Source organism: Symphalangus syndactylus, chromosome 5 (assembly GCF_028878055.3).
Source record: "Symphalangus syndactylus isolate Jambi chromosome 5, NHGRI_mSymSyn1-v2.1_pri, whole genome shotgun sequence".
Classification (NCBI taxonomy): Eukaryota; Metazoa; Chordata; class Mammalia; order Primates; family Hylobatidae; genus Symphalangus; species Symphalangus syndactylus.
In genome coordinates, this window is record NC_072427.2 from 23576046 (window position 1) to 23595535 (window position 19490).

The following is a 19490-nucleotide window of genomic DNA, read 5'->3' on the forward strand; positions in this document are numbered from 1 at the left end:
CTCTTTGCAGATTTTATATGCAGTTGATTTTTTTTAGTGAAACTTTTTATTTTGAGATAATTATAGATTCACCTGTAGTTGTAAGAGATAATACAGAGAGTTCTTTGGTGCCCTTTACCCAGTAACTGCCTCCTATCCATGATAACATCTTGTAGAACTGTAGTGCAATAACCAAGCAGGACTTTGCCATTTGCCATCAATATACAAAGCATTTCTATCACCACAAGGCTCCCTTACGTTGCCCTTATATTGCCACAGCTACTTCCTTCTCACCCTCAAACCCTTTTTAACCCTTGACAACCATTAATCTTATCTCCAAATTTCTCATTTCAAGGGTGTTATAGAAATGGAACCAAAAAGATGTAATATTTTTTAGATTGACTTTTTTCGCTTAGCATGATTCTCCAGAGACTTATCCAAGTTATTGCATGCATTAATACTGTAGTTGGTTCCTTTCTGTTGCTCAGTAGTATTCCATGGTGTGGATGTACCCCAGTTTAACTATTCATCCATTAAAGGATAGCTGGGTTTTTTTTGTTTTCCTTTTTGGGCCATCATGAGTAAAGCTGCTATAAACATTCATGTGTAGGTTTTTGTGTGAACATAAGTTTCATTTCTCTGGAATAAATGCCTAGGAGTGCAGTTGCTGGGTCATATTGTAGTTGTATGTTTAGTTTTTAAAGAAACTACCAAACTGTTTCCAGAGGGACTGTACCATTTTATATTCTCACCAGCAATGCATGCATGAGTGATCCAGTTTCTCCAAATGTTCACGTTTGGTGTTGTCACTGTTTTCATTTTAGCAGTTCTGTTGGGTGCGTACCAATATGATATCGTGGTTTTAATTTGTGTTTTCCTAACAGCTGGTTTACCTTGAACATCTTTCCATGTGCTGATTTGTCATCTGTAGGTCCTCTTGGGTGAAATGTCTTTTCACATCCTTTCCCATTTTCTTAATGTGTTTTTTTCATACTCCTGAATTTTGAGAGTTTTTTCTATTCTAAACAGTAGTCCTTTGTCTCATATGTGCTTTGCAAATATTTTCTCCCAATCTATAGTTTGACTTCATATCCTCTAACAGTGTCTTTCAAAGTGAGCAAAGTTTTTTTTTGTTTGTTTGTTTTGTTTTGTTTTTTGAGACAGAGTCTTGCCCTGTTGCCCAGGGTGGAGTGCAGTGACACAATCTTGGCTCACTGCAACCTCTGCCTCCCAGGTTCAAGTGATTCTCCTGCCTCAGCCTCCTGAGTAGCTGGGACTACAGGTGTGCACCATCACTCCCAGCTAATTTTTGTGTTTCTTTTAGTAGAGACGAGGTTTCACCATGTTGTCCAGGCTGGTCTCGAACTCCTGACCTCAGGTGATCCGCCTTGGCCTCCCAAAGTGCTGGGATTACAGGCATGAGCCACTGCGCCCAGCCATCAAAATGAGCAAAGTTTTTAATTTGGCTGAAGTTTCGTTTATCATTTTTTCTTGTTATGGATCTTGATTTTAGAGTCAAGTTGAAGAACTCTTTGCCTAGCTCTAGATCCTAAAGATTGTCTCATTTTTTTCTAAAAGTTTTAGTTTTACTTTTTACATTTAAGTCCGTGACCCATTTTGAGTTAATTTTTGTATAAAGTGTGAGGCTTGGGTTGAGGTTTTCTTTTGTGGGAGGAGAGGGCCTATGGATTTCCATTTACTCTAGAATCCTTTGTTGAAAAGGTTATCTCTTCTCCATAGAATTGCTTTTGTGCCTTTGTCAAAATCACTTGGGCATACTTGTGTGGGTCTGTTTCTGAGTGTTTTGTTCTGTTCCGTTAATCTATATGTCTGTCTTTCCAACAGTACCACATAATTTTGATTAGTGTAGCTGCATAATAAGTCTTGAAATCGGGTAGATTATTTCTGTCCACATTATTTTTATTTTTCAAAATTACTTTTGCTGTTCAAGGCCTTTGCCTTTCCATGTAAATTTTATAGTAATCTTACCTATATCTGCAAAAACGTTTTGCTAGGATTTTGATAGAAATTGCTTGGTAAACCTGTTAATTTGGGGAGAATTTTGACATCTTTGCTAAGTTGAATCTTTTCCATTCCATGAACACTATGTTCATGGAAAATACACTCCATTTATTTAAAATTTTTAAAAATTCTTTTATGAGCATTTTATAGTTTTCAGCATGTAAGTGCTATACATGTTGAGTTAGAGTTACACTTAATTTTTCATTTTTCTGAGTGATTATAAATGATATTTTTAATTTTGGTGTTGATACATTCATCTATATGTATGTATATAGAAATACAGTTAATTTTTGTATGTTGATGTTGTGTACTATCACCTTGCTGAACTCACTTGCAGTTCTTTGTAGATATTTTGGAATTTGCTACGAGACAATCATGTCTGCAAATAGGGATTGTTGTATTTTTTTCCTTTTCTATCTGCACGCTGTTTTCTCATTTGCTGATTGCACTGGCTAGAATTTCCAGCACTGTTTGACTGACAGTGATGAGAGTGGACATCCTTGCCTTGTTCTCGGTCTTAGGAGGAAAGCATTAAGTCTTTCACCATTAGAAATAATGTTAGGGCTGCAGGCTGTTTTTAGATGTTGTTTATCAAGTTGAGGAAGTCCCCTAATATTCTTATTTTTCTGAATGTCATTATTATGAATGTGTCAAGTTTTGTCACATACCTTTTCTATATTAAGATATTTGTATGAGTTTTCTTCTTTAGTTTGTTAATATGGTATATTACATTGATTGATGTTTTTAAATATTGAGCCAGTCTTGCATTTCTTTATAGATTTTATATACAATTGATTTCTAACTTTAACTTTATTCTTGAGTAAATGCAAATGTATACCACAAAAGGATCCCACCTTATTCCTTAGCTCAGTTTATTTCCTGTCAGTTTTTTGTTTATCTTCTTAAAGTTATTTATACATAGATGAACAAATATATTTATATCAACTTTTATACCAACAGTAGCAAAAGTTAGTCTAGCTTTATTGACGATGTACATATGCTAAATATTGAGTTAGTCACTTTATTTAAATTATTTCACCAAATTCTGACAACACTCCTTTGAAATAGATATGACTATTTATTATCTAAGTCTCAAGAACATTAAGTAATTTTGTTCAGCATCACTCAGCTGCTAAGAGGCAGAGCTGATATTAAGATTAAAGTCTGCCTGAGTCTGAAGCCTGTGTTTTCCTGACATAGTTCTTCTCTGGTGTCTTCCCTCTGGGGTATAAGGATCCTTATTTCTTCTTATTGCCTCTCCCGAATGTGTACATACTGAGGCCGTGTTAACAGTGACGTTGGATTTCAGAATGGAGTAGGTAATTGATCACATTTTTTTAACTACAACAATTTCTGACTTGTGGAATCAAAAAATCCAAATGTAGTTAAAAGATTATTACTTTGAGAAAAATGTCTGTGGTTTGGATAAATAGTGGGACCATAACTGTAGCTAACTTTAGTTGTGGGCTAGATATTGCATGTAATTTGCAGGGATCATAGAACTAGAAATGATGCACTAGGAGGAAACAGAGTCTCTTCGTGAAATATGTATCAGTATGACTTAGAATTGGAAAGAAAGAAAGGATCAGGAGCTGACTAGAATGCAAGGCTTGGGAGTAGCCTAACAAATCTTTGGCTTCGTTTTTTAAAATGTATTTTCCTTTTTACAGGAACTTGTTCTCCAATTTTCCTTTGACCAGATTTTGTCTTGGGCAGTGTAATATAATATCATAATTTTCTGTTTGTAATAACTTATAGATACCTTAATCCATTTGATACTCGAAAGGTCATACTAGACTTAAATAAATTGAGGTAATACGTATATGATAAAAAAATTGTGAACCTGCGGAGAATTTTGCACTTTTCATATATGGTTGATGGGTTGTCATTATCACCTTTTTAGGCCTCAGTTTACTTATCTGAAAAAACAAGAATATGGGGCTAAGATGATTTCAAGACTTTCTTCAGATTCATTCAGTCGTATAATAGGGTCAGTCTTGTTGATTTCCTGATTTGTGAGCATTCTGCTAGTAAGCCACAAGGTGGGAGGCTTGTCCCTTTCTTACAGTGATTTTCATAAGTGATTCAATGTTTTATGCTAATTTTAGTCTAAATCACACAAATTGTGGGAAGTTTATTGTGGAAGGAAAGGGAATGGTGAGAAAGTTGAATGGATAGAATAAGGGTAATTTACGTAGCCCTTACTTCTAACATTTTTGGATACTATCAGCCAATAAGTGAATGTTCCCCTGTATTAGACAAGGTCAGATTTAGAGATCGGCTATTGTCTGTTGTCAACAAGTTGATATGTGAATTTATGGGAAAGTAGTGGTGGAAATGAAAGCACCAGAGACTTATTCCTTCCCATTTTCCTCTAAAATGTCAGTGAATAGGCCAAGTTGACAGCTGCATGTGTCACAAAAGGTGGAAAATGAGCACATTCCAGAATTTGCAAGATGGTTCTATAAACTCTGCAGTGGGAAAGAATTAAGAAGTGTGACTAGAGGCTGAACCTAGGTCTTCTGCCTAAATCTATCCTGTTAATTGATGTTAATCTGGGAGAGTCTGCTCTGAAAAGCAGAAGCACATTGACTTAGATGGGTAACAGCAAGAATCTAAGTTCTTGTTTTAGATACATAGAACTGAGTCCTCAACCTTATAGAATAGGGACAGGAGAGAAGAGACAATGAAAAGCCATTTGTAATAGATTTACCTGTCTTTGTGTAACTGAGTCTTAGAATTCTGTAGTTAACATTAATCTACTGGGTAGCTTGGAGGGCAAAAGGGTGTGTGGCTCAGTAATTTCATACTTGACTGAGTTGTCATTCAGGAAGATAGGCAACGAATAGATCAGTAGTCTTGGAATATAAATCTTTCTGCAGGTCTCTTAGAATCTTGTTTGCAATTACTCTGTAGAGGAAATTAATTAAAATATAATTCAAGAATGGAGAAGTGCTAGAAATTGTCAGTGTTTAAGAATTGTAACTAATGACAAAAATAAAAGCACTAGCAGTAACGTGGAATGGGTTGATGTTAAGCAAATTTTGTGGTAGCTACGGGATAAAAAAGAATGAAAAGGATAAGCAACAAGATTTTTGAAAGATTTATGCACCCGTATGTGTATACATGTGTGAATATTTTATATGGTGGACTAGAAGAGCCTAGCCTAAGCAAATGGGCAAATGTCTTACTATAATTTATGATTTTGATAGAGGTTTTAGAGTGTTTACTTATAAAAATCTTTAAGTTTACCACTTTCAGAATTAAGAGCAGGATATTTATCTGACATGACATTATAAAAGATAAAATAATGTATAATACAGTCTGGGTAACACAAATCAACATTTTAAAAAAAGTCCTGGAAGAATAGAAACCACACCAGAAATCGAACTAATCAAAACCATTGTACCAATAAATGATTATACCACTAAATTTATGAAATCCCCTACTAAGGAGATATTTTTTAGAAAGGAAATTTTATTTAAAATATTCCAGAAGTTTGCTACATAAAAGAGATAAACATAAAGCATAATGGACAGAGGCTAAATACCAAAGCTTTAGCTCAGATTATGTCAACCAAATATGAATGAAAAGAGAGGTTTGGCAATATCAATAATAAAATAGGATTTGTGGTAAATGAATTATGGCATAAGGATCATTTTTGTATAGGTAATTTACACATTTACTAGTGAAGAGATTAACTATCAATTATCATAACAACAAAGTGCATGAGACAAAAATAGAACTATAATATGTTCAGAGGGTGAAGCCAAGATGGCCAAATAGGAACAGCTCCAGTCTACAGCTCCCAGCTTGAGCGACTCAGAAGACAGGTGATTTCTGCATTTCCATCTGAGGTACTGGGTTCATCTCACTAGGGAGTGCCAGACAGTGGGTGCAGGACAGTGGGTGCAGTGCACCATGCGCGAGCTGAAGCAGGGCGAGGCATTGCCTCACTCGGGAAGTGCAAGGGTTCAGGGAGTTCCCTTTCCTAGTCAAAGAAACGGGTGACAGATGGCACCTGGAAAATCGGGTCACTCCCACCCTAATACTGTGCTTTTCCAATGGGCTTAAAAAACGGCATACCAGGGGATTATATCCCACACCTGGCTCGGAGGGTCCTACGTCCACGGAGTCTTGCTGATTGCTAGCACAGCAGTCTGAGATCAAACTGCAAGGCGGCAGCGAGGCTGGAGGAGGGGCGCCTGCCATTGCCCAGGCTTGATTAGGTAAACAAAGCAGCCAGGAAGCTCGAACTGGGTGGAGCCCACCACAGCTCAAGGAGGCCTGCCTGCCTCTGTTGGCTCCACCTCTGGGGGCAGGGCACAGACAAAGAAAAAGACAGCAGTAACCTCTGCAGACTTAAATGCCCCTGTCTGACAGCTTTGAAGAGAGTAGTGGCTCTCCCAGCACGCAGCTGGAGATCTGAAAACGGGCAGACTGCCTCCTCAAGTGGGTCCCTGACCCCTGAGCAGCCTAACTGGGAGGCACCTCCCAGTAGGGGCAGACTGACACCTCACAGGGCCGGGTACTCCTCTGAGACAAAACTTCCAGAGGAACTATCAGGCAGCAGCATTTGCGGGTCACCAATATCCGCTGTTCTACAGCCACCGCTATTCTGCAGCCACCACTGCTGATACCCAGGCAAACAGCGTCTGGAGTGGACCTCTAGCAAACTCCAACAGACCTGCAGCTGAGGGTCCTGTCTGTGAGAAGGAAAACTAACAAACAGAAAGGACATCCGCACCAAAAACCCATCTGTAAGTCACCATCATCAAAGACCAAAAGTGGATAAAACCACAAAGATGGGGAAAAAACAGAGCAGAAAAACTGGAAACTCTAAAAAGCAGAGCGCCTCTCCTCCTCCAAAGGAACGCAGCTCCTCACCAGCAATGGAACAAAGCTGGACGGAGAATGAGTGACGAGTTGAGAGAAGAAGGCATCAGATGATCAAACTACTCCGAGCTACAGGAGGAAATTCAAACCAATGGCAAAGAAGTTAAAAACTTAGAAAAAAAATTAGATGAATGGATAACTAGAATAACCAATGCAGAGAAGTCCTTAAAGGAGCTGATGGAGCTGAAAGCCAAGGCTCGAGAACTACGTGAAGAATGCAGAAGCCTCAGGAGCCGATGCGATCAACTGGAAGAAAGGGTATCAGTGATGGAAGACGAAATGAATGAAATGAAGCGAGAAGGGAAGTTTAGAGAAAAAAGAATAAAAAGAAACGAACAAAGCCTCCGAGAAATATGGCACTATGTGAAAAGACCAAATCTACGTCTCATTGGTGTACCTGAAAGTGACGGGGAGAATGGAACCAAGTTGGAAAACACTCTGCAGGATATTATCCAGGAGAACTTCCCCAATCTAGCAAGGCAGGCCAACATTCAGATTCAGGAAATACAGAGAACGCCACAAAGATACTCCTCGAGAAGAGCAACTCCAAGACACATAATTGTCAGATTCACCAAAGTTGAAATGAAGGAAAAAATGTTAAGGGCAGCCAGAGAGAAAGGTCGGGTTACCCACAAAGGGAAGCCCATCAGACTAACAGCTGACCTCTCGGCAGAAACTCTACAAGGCAGAAGAGAGTGGGGGTCGATATTCCACATTCTTAAAGAAAAGAATTTTCAACCGAGAATCTCCTATCCCGCCAAACTAAGCTTCATAAGTGAAGGAGAATTAAAATACTTTACAGACAAGCAAATGCTGAGTGATTTTGTCATCACCAGGCCTGCCCTAAAAGAGCTCCTGAAGGAAGTGCTAAACATCAAAGGAACAGCCGGTACCAGCCACTGCAAAAACATGCCAAAATGTAAAGACCATCAAGGCTAGGAAGAAACTGCATCAACTAATGAGCAAAATAACCAGCTAACATCATAATGACAGGACCAAATTCACACATAACAATATTAACTTTAAATGTAAATGGGCTAAATGTTCCAATTAAACGACACAGACTAGCAAATTGGATAAAGAGTCAAGACCCATCAGTGTGCTGTATTCAGGAAACCCATCTCACGTGCAGAGACACACATAGGCTCAAAATAAAGGGATGGAGGAAGACCTACCAAGCAAATGGAAAACAAAAAACGGCAGGGGTTGCAATCCTAGTCTCTGATAAAACAGACTTTAAACCAACAAAGATCAAAAGAGACAAAGAAGGCCATTACAGAATGGTAAAGGGATCAATTCAACAAGAAGAGCTAACTATCCTAAATTTATATGCACCCAATACAGGAGCATCCAGATTCACAAAGCAAGTCCTGAGTGACCTACAAAGAGACTTAGACTCCCACACAATAATACTGGGAGACTTTAACACCCCACTGTCAACATTAGACAGATCAACGAGACAGAAAGTTAACAAGGATACCCAGGAATTGAACTCAGCTCTACACCAAGCAGACCTAATAGACATCTACTGAACTCTCCACCCCAAATCAACAGAATATACATTTTTTTCAGCACCACTCCACACCTATTCCAAAATTGACCACATAGTTGGAAGTAAAGCACTCCTCAGCAAATGTAAAAGAACAGAAATTATAACAAACTGTCTCTCAGACCACAGTGCAATCAAACTAGAACTCAGGATTAAGAAACTCACTCAAAACTGCTCAACTACATGGAAACTGAATAACCTGCTCCTGAATGACTACTGGGTACATAACAAAATGAAGGCAGAAATAAAGATGTTCTTTGAAACCAACGAGGACAAATACACAACATACCAGAATCTCTGGGACACATTCAAAGCAGTGTGTAGAGGGAAATTTATAGCACTAAATGCCCACAAGAGAAAACAGGGAAGATCCAAAATTGACACCCTAACATCACAATTAAAAGAACTAGAAAAGCAAGAGCAAACACATTGAAAAGCTAGCAGAAGGCAAGAAATAACTAAAATTAGAGCAGAACTGAAGGAAATAGAGACACAAAAAACCCTTCAAAAAATTAATGAATCCAGCAGCTGGTTTTTTGAAAAGATCAACAAAATCGATAGACTGCTAGCAAGACTAATAAAGAAGAAAAGAGAGAAGAATCAAATAGACGCAATAAAAAATGATAAAGGGGATATCACCACCGATCGCACAGAAATACAAACTACCATCAGAGAATACTACAAACACCTCTACGCAAATAAACTAGAAAATCTAGAAGAAGTGGATAAATTCCTCGACACATACACCCTCCTAAGACTAAACCAGGAAGAAGTTGAATCTCTGAACAGACCGATAACAGGCTCTGAAATTGTGGCAATAATCAATAGCTTACCAACCAAAAAAAGTCCAGGACCAGATGGATTCACAGCCGAATTCTACCAGAGGTACAAGGAGGAACTGGTGCCATTCCTTCTGAAACTATTCTAATCAATAGAAAAAAAAGGGAATCCTCCCTAACTCATTTTATGAGGCCAGCATCATCCTGATACCAAAGCCTGGCAGAGACACAACCAAAAAAGAGAATTTTAGACCAATATCTTTGATGAACATTGATGCAAAAATTCTCAATAAAATACTGGCAAACCAAATCCAGGAGCACATCAAAAAGCTTATCCACCATGATCAAGTGGGGTTCATCCCTGGGATGCAAGGCTAGTTCAATATACGCAAATCAGTAAATGTAATCCAGCATATAAACAGAACCAAAGACAAAAACCACATGATTATCTCAATAGATGCAGAAAAGGCCTTTGACAAAATTCAACAACCCTTCATGCTAAAACTCTCAATAAATTAGGTATTGATGGGACGTATCTCAAAATAATAAGAGCTATCTATGACAAACCCACAGCCAATATCATACTGAATGGGCAAAAACTGGAAGCATTCCCTTTGAAAACTGGCACAAGACAGGGATTCCCTCTCTCACCACTCCTATTCAACCTAGTGTTGGAAGTTCTGGCCAGGGCAATTAGGCAGGAGAAGGAAATAAAGGGTATTCAATTAGGAAAAGAGGAAGTCAAATTGTCCCTGTTTGCAGATGACATGATTGTATATCTAGAAAACCCCATTGTCTCAGCCCAAAATCTCCTTAAGCTGATTAGCAACTTCAGCAAAGTCTCAGGATACAAAATCAATGTACAAAAATCACAAGCATTCTTGTACACCAATAACAGACAAACAGAGATCCAAATCATGAATGAACTCCCATTCACAATTGCTTCAAAGAGAATAAAATACCTAGGAATCCAACTTACAAGGGACATGAAGGACCTCTTCAAGGAGAACTACAAATCACTGATCAATGAAATAAAAGAGGATACAAACAAATGGAAGAACATTCCATGCTCATGGGTAGGAAGAATCAATATCGTGAAAATGGCCATACTGCCCAAGGTAATTTATAAATTCAATGCCATCCCCATCAAGCTACCAATGACTTTCTTCACAGAATTAGAAAAAAGTACTTTAAAGTTCATATGGAACCAAAAAAGAGCCCACATCGCCAAGTCAATCCTAAGCCAAAAGAACAAAGCCGGAGGCATCATGCTACCTGGCTTCAAACTACATGGCCATGGTAACCAAAACAGCAGGGTACTGGTATCAAAACAGAGATATAGATCAATGGAACAGAACAGAGCCCTCAGAAATAATACCGCATATCCACAACCATCTGATCTTTGACAAACGTGACAAAAACAAGCAATGGGGAATGGATTCCCTATTTAATAAATGGTGCTGGGAAAACTGGCTAGCCATATGTAGAAAGCTGAAACTGGATCCCTTCCTTACACCTTATACAAAAATTAATTCAAGATGGATTAAAGACTTACATGTTAGAGCTAAAACCATAAAAACCCTAGAAGAAAACCTAGGCAATACCATTCAGGACATAGGCATGGGCAAGGACTTCATGTCTAAAACACCAAAAGCAATGGCAACAACAGCCAAAATTGACAAATGGGATCTAATTAAACTAAAGAGCTTCTGCACAGCGAAAGAAACTACCATCAGAATGAACAGGCAACCTACAAAATGGGAGAAAATTTTCACAACCTACTCCTCTGAAAAAGGGCTAATATCCAGAATCTACAATGAACTCAAACAAATTTACAAGAAAAAAACAAACAACCCCATCAAAAAGTGGGCAAAGGATATGAACAGACACTTCTCAAAAGAAGACATTTATGCAACCAAAAAACACATGAAAAAATGCTCATCATCACGGCGATCAGAGAAATGCAAATCAAAACCACAATGAGATACCATCTCACACCAGTTAGAATGGCCATCATTAAAAAGTCAGGAAACAACAGGTGCTGGAGAGGATGTGGAGAAATAGGAACACTTTTACACTGTTGGTGGGACTATAAACTAGTTCAACCATTGTGGAAGTCAGTGTGGCGATTCCTCAGGGATCTAGAACTAGAAATACCGTTTGACCCAGCTATCCCATTACTGGGTATATACCCAAAGGATTATAAATCATGCTGCTATAAAGACACATGCACACGTATGTTTATTGCGGCACTATTCACAATAGCAAAGACTTGGAACCAAGCCAAATGTCCAACAACAATAGACTGGATTAAGAAAATGTGACACATATAGACCATGGAATACTATGCAGCCATAAAAAATAATAAGTTCTTGTCCTTTGTAGGGACATGGATGAAACTGAAAACCATCATTCTCAGCAAACTATTGCAAGGACAAAAAACCAAACACTAGGTGTTCTCACTCATAGGTGGGGATTGAATGATGAGAACAGATGGACACAGGAAGGGGAACATCATGTTGTGGGGTAGGAGGAGTGGGGAGGGATAGCATTAGGAGATACACCTAATGCTAAATGACGAGTTAATGGGTGCAGCACACCAACATGGCACATGTATACATATGTAACAAACCTGCACATTGTGCACATGTACCCTAAAACTTAAAGTATAATAACAATAAAATTAAAAAAATAGAACTACAAGTAGAACTCTGCAGGTACATGGTTTGGGGGAGATTTTCACAGGTTAAGTAGACAGGAACATGAACCATATGAATAGAATAATTCAAGTCAGAATTTAAGTGTCAGTGAAGGATATACAAAAATTGGTCCTTTATCAGGTGAAAAAATAATTCAAATTTAAAAGAAGAAAATGTCACAGGTTTCATGTGTTCATCACTCAGTCATTATCTCCAGTTTTAACCATCTAAGAATAGACCCAAGTCGCCAAAGTGGAGAGCAAAGCTTCAGCTGTATTATCGAGGCCCCAGGGAGCATCACTGCGAAAGAACAAGGCTCCCTTCTAAAGTTAGGTTGGAGAATGCCTGGGAAGTCAGTCCACAGTGGTTGCTTCCTGTTGTTTCCTTCCACGTGTAGACCTTGGACCTGCCTGTAGGTCCTGAATTGGATTTGCAAATCTGCATGGCAGGTTACAGCCTGCCTAGCAAAACTGGGTGTTGATAAGTGAAAAGCCGCAGAGTTAAGGGTATCCTGACTTAACATCTGAAAGTAAGGCTTTGTGTGCCGTTCTGGGTGTGCTGAAACACAGGAAGCCAGGAGGAGGCCTGACTCTTTTTAGGGATCCAGAGAGTAGGCAGCAAGGCAGAGCCTGCTTTCTTTTTGAGGCATAGGAACTCTACCAGTGGATTTCAGCCTTTCACCTTGTCTTCATTTCTGGAGGAGTGATTAAGGAGTCACCTGCAAATAAGATAGTTTTATTTCTTCTTTTCTAATCAGTATAGCTTTTATTTCCTTTTCTTGTGTGAGTGTATTAGGTTTGGCTTTCAGTATGGTGTGGAAAAAAACTGGGGATATCTTTTTTTTTTTTTTTTTTTTTTTTGTCCTGAGCAGGCATCTTTTAAGATGCTGGTACTTTGAAAATTCTAATCTCAAACCTTAGATTAAACTAGATTGTTCTCTAAAGAAAAGATATTTCTTAGGTCCTTTATCCAGACAATGCAGATGCTATATATAGGACCCTTAGTTGTTGATTGACTGTCCTCCTGTGACTGGAGACCATGGTGGTAAGTGGTTTCTCTATGGGTTGATTCGAGTTAAGTCAGTGTGTGTATGTTTACCATTAATCTAGGATAATAAAAATCTTGTTTTGGCAGGTTGTGGCTCAAGAGTTTCTTTCATTTGTGAGCAACTGTCACGTATAGCAGTGAGTAGCTGAAATAAAATTTTATTGTTGGCATAGTTGTGACAGGCAGCTGTAGCTTGCATTTTCTTGTCCCTAATTTTATCTTGTGTTACACTTGCAAAATTAAGAAAGAAAGTTATAGCATGTATTACAATTCATGTTCGTGTAGACCTGAACATGGGCTTTGGAGCCAGACCGCTTGGATTTAAATCCCCACCTCACTTCTTCCCTGTGTGATATCTCTGTGCTTCATTACCCTTTTCTGTAAAATGGGGAAATTTTATAGGATAGTGGATTAAGTTTAGTAATACACTTGCAAAGAAGTTTGAACAGTACCTGTCACAGAAATGTTCAAATATTAGCTATGCTAATCTTTGTTATTAATAAAATGAACATTTGGTCTTCTTTCAGAATTGAGCACTTCGCCAAAATCTACAGTCAAAAAATTGGCATCAAAAAGGAAGTTCTTATGAAAACCTTGTGGGGAGATTACTATATAAATATGAAGGCTAAAAAGATCATGAAAGGTGATCAGGTAATGTGGTATATGCCCCTTTTGATTGTTGGTCATATTCTTGCCGTATGAAAACCTATACTGTAATATCTTTAATAAATGTAATTCAGCTTTAACTTATGCAGGTGAGTTCATGAGGAGTTTTTTACTGTATATAATTGGGAAAGGCTTACAAGTCTCATACACAGGTATTGTTCATACAGAATTCTTAGTCCTTTTAAGTATAGTGAACAAAGAACTGCTTTTTCTTTTCTTTTCTTTTTTTTTCAGAAGACCAAAAATCTTAGATCTTGGGCACCTGAAGACACAAATTTTGTGCCGTGCATTTGTTTGTCTCTGTCACCATAAAGAGATGTCTCTTCTAGACATCCCTGTATAGTTCACACTGTCCTTCTAGTCTCAGCTGAGGCCTTATCTCACTGCATCCTGGTCATCGTGCAGTGTAGATCGGGAGAGGTGGGTGCTCCCTGAAACCCCTTCTATAGATAGAGGTGGTGTAGGAATGCTGTCATATACCCTCAAAGGATACTTTTCTTGGAGCTTTATGATTTTAATGTAAAAATCAGGATTTCATAAATTTATTCTCATTGAAAATCATATACATTGCTTTTGAGAAAGTACTCACAAGTATAAAGCCACAGCAAACAAAACAATCGAAGCCATCACTGCTAGTAGATGTTTGTAATTTCTTTCATTCTTTTTGCATAGATATGTACATCCCTCAGTTGAGATTATGCTGTTTATACAATGTAGTTGCCCTTTTGCTTTTGTCATATCCTGAACATCTTCCCTTGCCATTAAAAGCTTTTTTATAAACAATATATTTTAAAGGGAGTGAATATAGCTAAGTGGGAAAGAGCGTGCCTTGAGAGTTGACTCTGTGTTTGAATTTTGGCCCCACCACTTACTGGCTGTATGACTTTTATCTCAGTTATTTCATTTGTAAAATGTAGATAATAGCACTTATCTCATAGGATAGTTATGATGATTATATGAAATAATTCAGTAAGCACCCTGTTATTTTATTTTGTGAGAGCACTATCATTTATGAATCATTCTCTTAAGATTGGACATAGTTTTTTTTCAAATGTTTTGATATTGTAGAGTTATGATAGACATCTTTGTGCATAAGTTTTATGTCTTCATGATGCTTTTTTTTTAAAACTGAGCATTCTAAGCGAATGACTTTTAATTTCTTAATACTGTTGCCAGTAGTTCTTCAGAAAGGAGGTATCAATTTATTAATATATCCCACCTCATGTATATGGGAGAGTATACCCCTCAAGGTGCTCTTGCTATTAACTTTTTGCATAGTTTGGTAAGAGAAATGATGAGGTTTTTTGGGTTTTCAAAATTTTCCTATCCTTGTGAACTTTTAGAAATATGTTTAAGAATGCTTTATGTTTCTTCTAACATAATTTTAGACTGAAGTCCATGGAAAGAGCCTGCATGTGCAGAGTGAAGTTTTAGCTCTTGGCTTGTGTGCTGTATGTGTTTGATGGCAGCCATGGTAATATGACCCACAAATGGTCATATCACTTGTAAAGTCTATGGTTCCCAGAGGAAAGAACAGTGGATTATTACTGATTGTGGATTATTGGCTGTTTAGTGCATTCTTATAACTACTTTCATCTACTTTATTTTTGAATAAATATTTTCAAGTAGAAATGAAACATATTGATAATAAAAGCATGTCAAGAAGGAATATATAAATGCCTATTAAATGTTCAGGAACTTAAGCCCGTATATTCTTTTGTACAGGCCAAAGGAAAGAAACCTTTATTTGTACAGTTGATCCTGGAAAATATATGGAGTTTGTATGATGCTGTCTTGAAAAAGTAAGACTCTTATAACATTGTTTACCTTTAGGCATCTTTAGGCAGTATAATTTGTCTCGCTTTCCAGTTTGATGAGTCATGCTTCAGAAAGCTGAGATGGACTGAGAAAGTGAACAGAGCTTCTACAGATGAGTTGATTACATGGCTTGGAAGCAATTTAAAGAAGTCTGTGTAACCCAGCTAAAGGGTGATGTTGGAGGGACAGAGTTCTGAGGAGAAGAGTTGAAAGGATAGAAAGAAACATTGGGTCTTTGTTTATGCAAACCCACGTTTAAAAAATAGTAAAGTAGAAAAGGTGCTTGATAGCTAGGATCATTAATGGGGAAGTTGAGAAATAACTTTTCTGGTATAAGTTTGCTTTAGTAAATTTACTTTCTAAGTTATTCCTGAGGTGGAATAATGACTTGTTAGCACTTATTTGTAAGGCTGCTTTACCACTTGATATAGCTTGCTTGAGGAGATTGTGGAGAAGTACTTCCTGGGAAATCTTAAAGAAGGATTCACTTGAAAGTGTAAGAGTAGAGGTTGAGGAGGCCCCTTCTGTGGCGGCAGGATTCCCTTCAATCATTTTTAGCTTTTTTTGAAAAAGTAACACATTAGGGTAAAAATATGCTGAATAATGTTGGGTTCCACTGCCTGTTTATATGTGCATATGACTTTTCCCCTCTCCAATCTTGTGTTTACTATAGGGACAAAGACAAAATTGATAAAATAGTGACTTCTTTAGGATTAAAAATTGGAGCCCGGGAGGCACGACATTCAGACCCTAAAGTTCAGATCAACGCCATTTGCAGTCAGTGGCTACCCATATCCCATGCTGTTCTTGGTATCCTTTATTCTAATGGTTTTTAACGAAATAGTTTTGATAAAGCTACAAAAAACAATGTGTTATGGCAACCAGGACATTCTCTGGAAATAACATTCAATCCAAAATAAGTCTTCTCTGCTTATTTAGTGTTCTACCATGAAACTGTATTAAACACTTTAATAATTAATACACTAGTACTAATTTGTGTTAACATTACTAATAGTGAACTTCTTTAGGAAGACAATTCTTTTTGTGTTTTAGTAATCTGTAAAAATAAAAATGTTTACACTAAGATTTAAATATAAGTAGATGATTTAGATGTTTGTGTTAGATAACTGTTTCATTTCAAGGTCACCTGTAGCCAGCCTGCTAAGCTCTGTTCTCATTTGTTCCATGGGCCTCAGTGTTAAAGTATCTGTCATGAGGATCGTTTTCTGAGCTTTATGGAGTTTGTGAACTCCCTGAAATTGTATGCATGTTTTGAGATGTGATGCATAAAGCAGTGTTGCCTTACAGCACAGGCATTTTCTGTATGGATAGACTTTGTTACCTCAATATTTAGAGCATACAGTGAATCTTCGCCTTGGTGGGAGGCACTGGCTCAAGGTTTTGAGTCCTTAACAACAGACTTCAGCTATGGTGTGTCAGAAACTTCCTAGTCCCCTTGATATTACAGCCGAGAGAGTGGAGAGACTGATGTGCACAGGATCACAAACTTTTGACTCTCTTCCACCAGAAACTCAAGCACTGAAAGCAGGTGAGGAAAGATGGACCTGTTGGAATATACCATGTCGTTGACTGTCCTCCATCCAGACTGCTCTTGACCAGTTTGCTGAATGCTAGTTTGCCAAATGGCAAATTTGCCAAATGTCCACTTCCACAGATGAACAGTTTCACAAATGACCATTTCACCAGTGTTGCATCCCACCCTCACCCCAAAGGTTTTCTTGTTACAGCCATTTTGCTCAGCCAGTAGGGTGAGACCAGTGACTTCTTGTACACATGCTCCTCATGAGAAATGAAGCTCCCATTCTGGGCTTTGTAGGTTCCATGAAATTTGTCTCTATGTATTTTCTTATCTCTAATTCTTTTCCTCCAGTTCTATTGCTTTTGTAACCCTGCCCCCAAACCACTACACAGTTATTCTTGGCATCCCTATTGACTTTCGGTTCATTAAATCTAATGGCCAGTTTTCAGTCTTCATAGGACTAGATCTGTCACTAGCAATTGACACAGTTGATCACTCCTCCTTGAAACACTTTCTTCCCTTGACTTCTAGGCTTCCATTGCTTCCACTCCCGTGCTTCTGCTTTTCTTTTTGTCTCCCTGGCTGCTTATCCTTCATTGCCTTTTTGTGATTCCTTCCCATCTCCCTGGCTTTTTAACTTTGGGGTGCCTCAAGCAAGGTTCAAGTCTTTGATCCTCATCTATTTTACCTATAGTCCCTCTTTTGATAATTGCACTCAATCTCAAGACTTTAAATGACAGCTACATACTCATAATTCCCACAATTATGTGTCTTCAGAGCATGTCTGTTTTCTGGACTCTGGACTGATATCTAGAACTCCCTCTACACTGTGTTGTCTAAGAAGCATCTCAACTGAACATATCCCAAACTGGGCTTTTTATCTTATCCCCAAGCCTGCTCACCTAGTCATTCCCATCTCAGTTAGGGGGACCTCAATCTTTTCATTTACTCAGTCCAAAAACCTTGGAGTCATCTATGGCCCTTATATTTATCTCACACTCCAACATCCAGTCCATCAGCAAATCCTGTTTATTCTTCCTTTGAAATACGGAATTCAGCTATTTCCCAATGTTTTCACTTCCTGGCCAACACGGTGAAACCCCATCTCTACTAAAAATGCAAAAATTAACTGGGCGTGGTGGTACACGTTTGTAGTCCCTGCTACTGGGGAGGCTGAGGCAGGAGAATCGCTTGAACCTGGGAGGTGGAGGTTGCAGTGAGCCGAGATAACGCCACTGCACTCCAGCCTGGGCGACAGAACGAGACTCCGTCTGAAAAAACAAACAAACAAACAACAGCAACAGCAACGAAACAACTAGTATCCCTGCTTCTGCTCTTGATTCCTGTTAGTGTTTTCTCAGTATTGCAGACAAAATAGAGTGATCCTCTTAAGATATAAATCAGAGTATGTCGTTCTGTTCCGCATTCAAAGCTTCCACTGGCACGACTTCTGATACATGTTTGATTCTTACTTCCTGTGGTTTTCTTTTTTCTTGTTTATATTTTACTGTTGAATTCTTTGTATACAAATTATTTTAACGTGAGGTGACGGAATTGTTTTAAAAAAATTCATTAATTAATGTTTTTTTTTTTTTACCTCCAGTATAGGTTAAGGAAAATGTTCATATGTTAATATGAAATTGCATTAAAATTTGTGTATTTAGGGAGAACTGGTATCTTAATAGTATTGAATCTTAATTTATTTCTAAGAATTTGTTAATATAGTACAGTATTTTTGTCCATTTTATTTTCTAACTTGTTACTGTGGGGGATTGGAAAAGCTATTGATTTTTATATATCTTGTTAACAAGCTACCTTGTTGATTGTTGGCCTTTGGTAACATTCCTCAATTCTGTTTTCTATACTTGATACAGTGAAAAATGTATTAGTGCTTATAGTAGGTGGTTAACCTCATTGCATAGCTTTAGCTTTCATATGAGATCCCTCACCCCATCAAATTTGCTTGCTTTTCTTTCCTTATTTCTGCCAACTCTGTTTGCTCTTGCTCTGCTATTCTTTCCTAGCAGTCTTACCCCTTTCTAATTAAAATTTTTATCATAGTTGGAAAAACTTATGGACTTCTGGTGTATTTCGATGATGCCATGTTCTAAACATTTTAATTGTTTTCCAGAAAAATCTGTTTTTTTTAATAATGGGAAAAATAGTGACATTTTTACTTCCTATTTGTTTAGCTTTTATGAAATGTGGAAGTGAGGACACTGCTCCAGTTATTATATTTGTTTCCAAAATGTTTGCAGTTGATGCTAAGGCCTTGCCTCAGAATAAGCCAAGGTAAGGGAAAGGGGAAAGTTGGGCTGGGCTAGGAATGTGATGTATGTTTGGTTGGGCTGTGGGTAGCAGGGGCACGGATAATGCTTTTCCTCCTCAACCCAGAATTCATATCAAGCCAACCCCCAGGGTAACATACAATTTGTACAGTAGTGTATCCTTTTGTGATACCTCTGTAGGAGAAAGCTGTTGAAATCAGCTCTGGG

General features: G+C 38.0%; 1 protein-coding gene across 6 annotated transcripts in view; it reads left to right on the top strand.

Annotated features, from left to right (window-relative positions):
- EFL1 (elongation factor like GTPase 1) overlaps positions 1-19490 on the top strand; it is a 169933-nt gene that overhangs the window by 55921 nt on the left and 94522 nt on the right. For all 6 annotated transcript variants that reach the window (XM_063640140.1, XM_055277441.2, XM_055277444.2 and 3 more), the window contains 5 exons: positions 13499-13622; positions 15363-15439; positions 16129-16265; positions 16882-17004; positions 19188-19287. In XM_063640140.1, coding sequence (XP_063496210.1) covers positions 13499-13622; positions 15363-15439; positions 16129-16265; positions 16882-17004; positions 19188-19287 — 561 coding nt within the window. The remainder of the gene's footprint in view (positions 1-13498; positions 13623-15362; positions 15440-16128; positions 16266-16881; positions 17005-19187; positions 19288-19490) is intronic.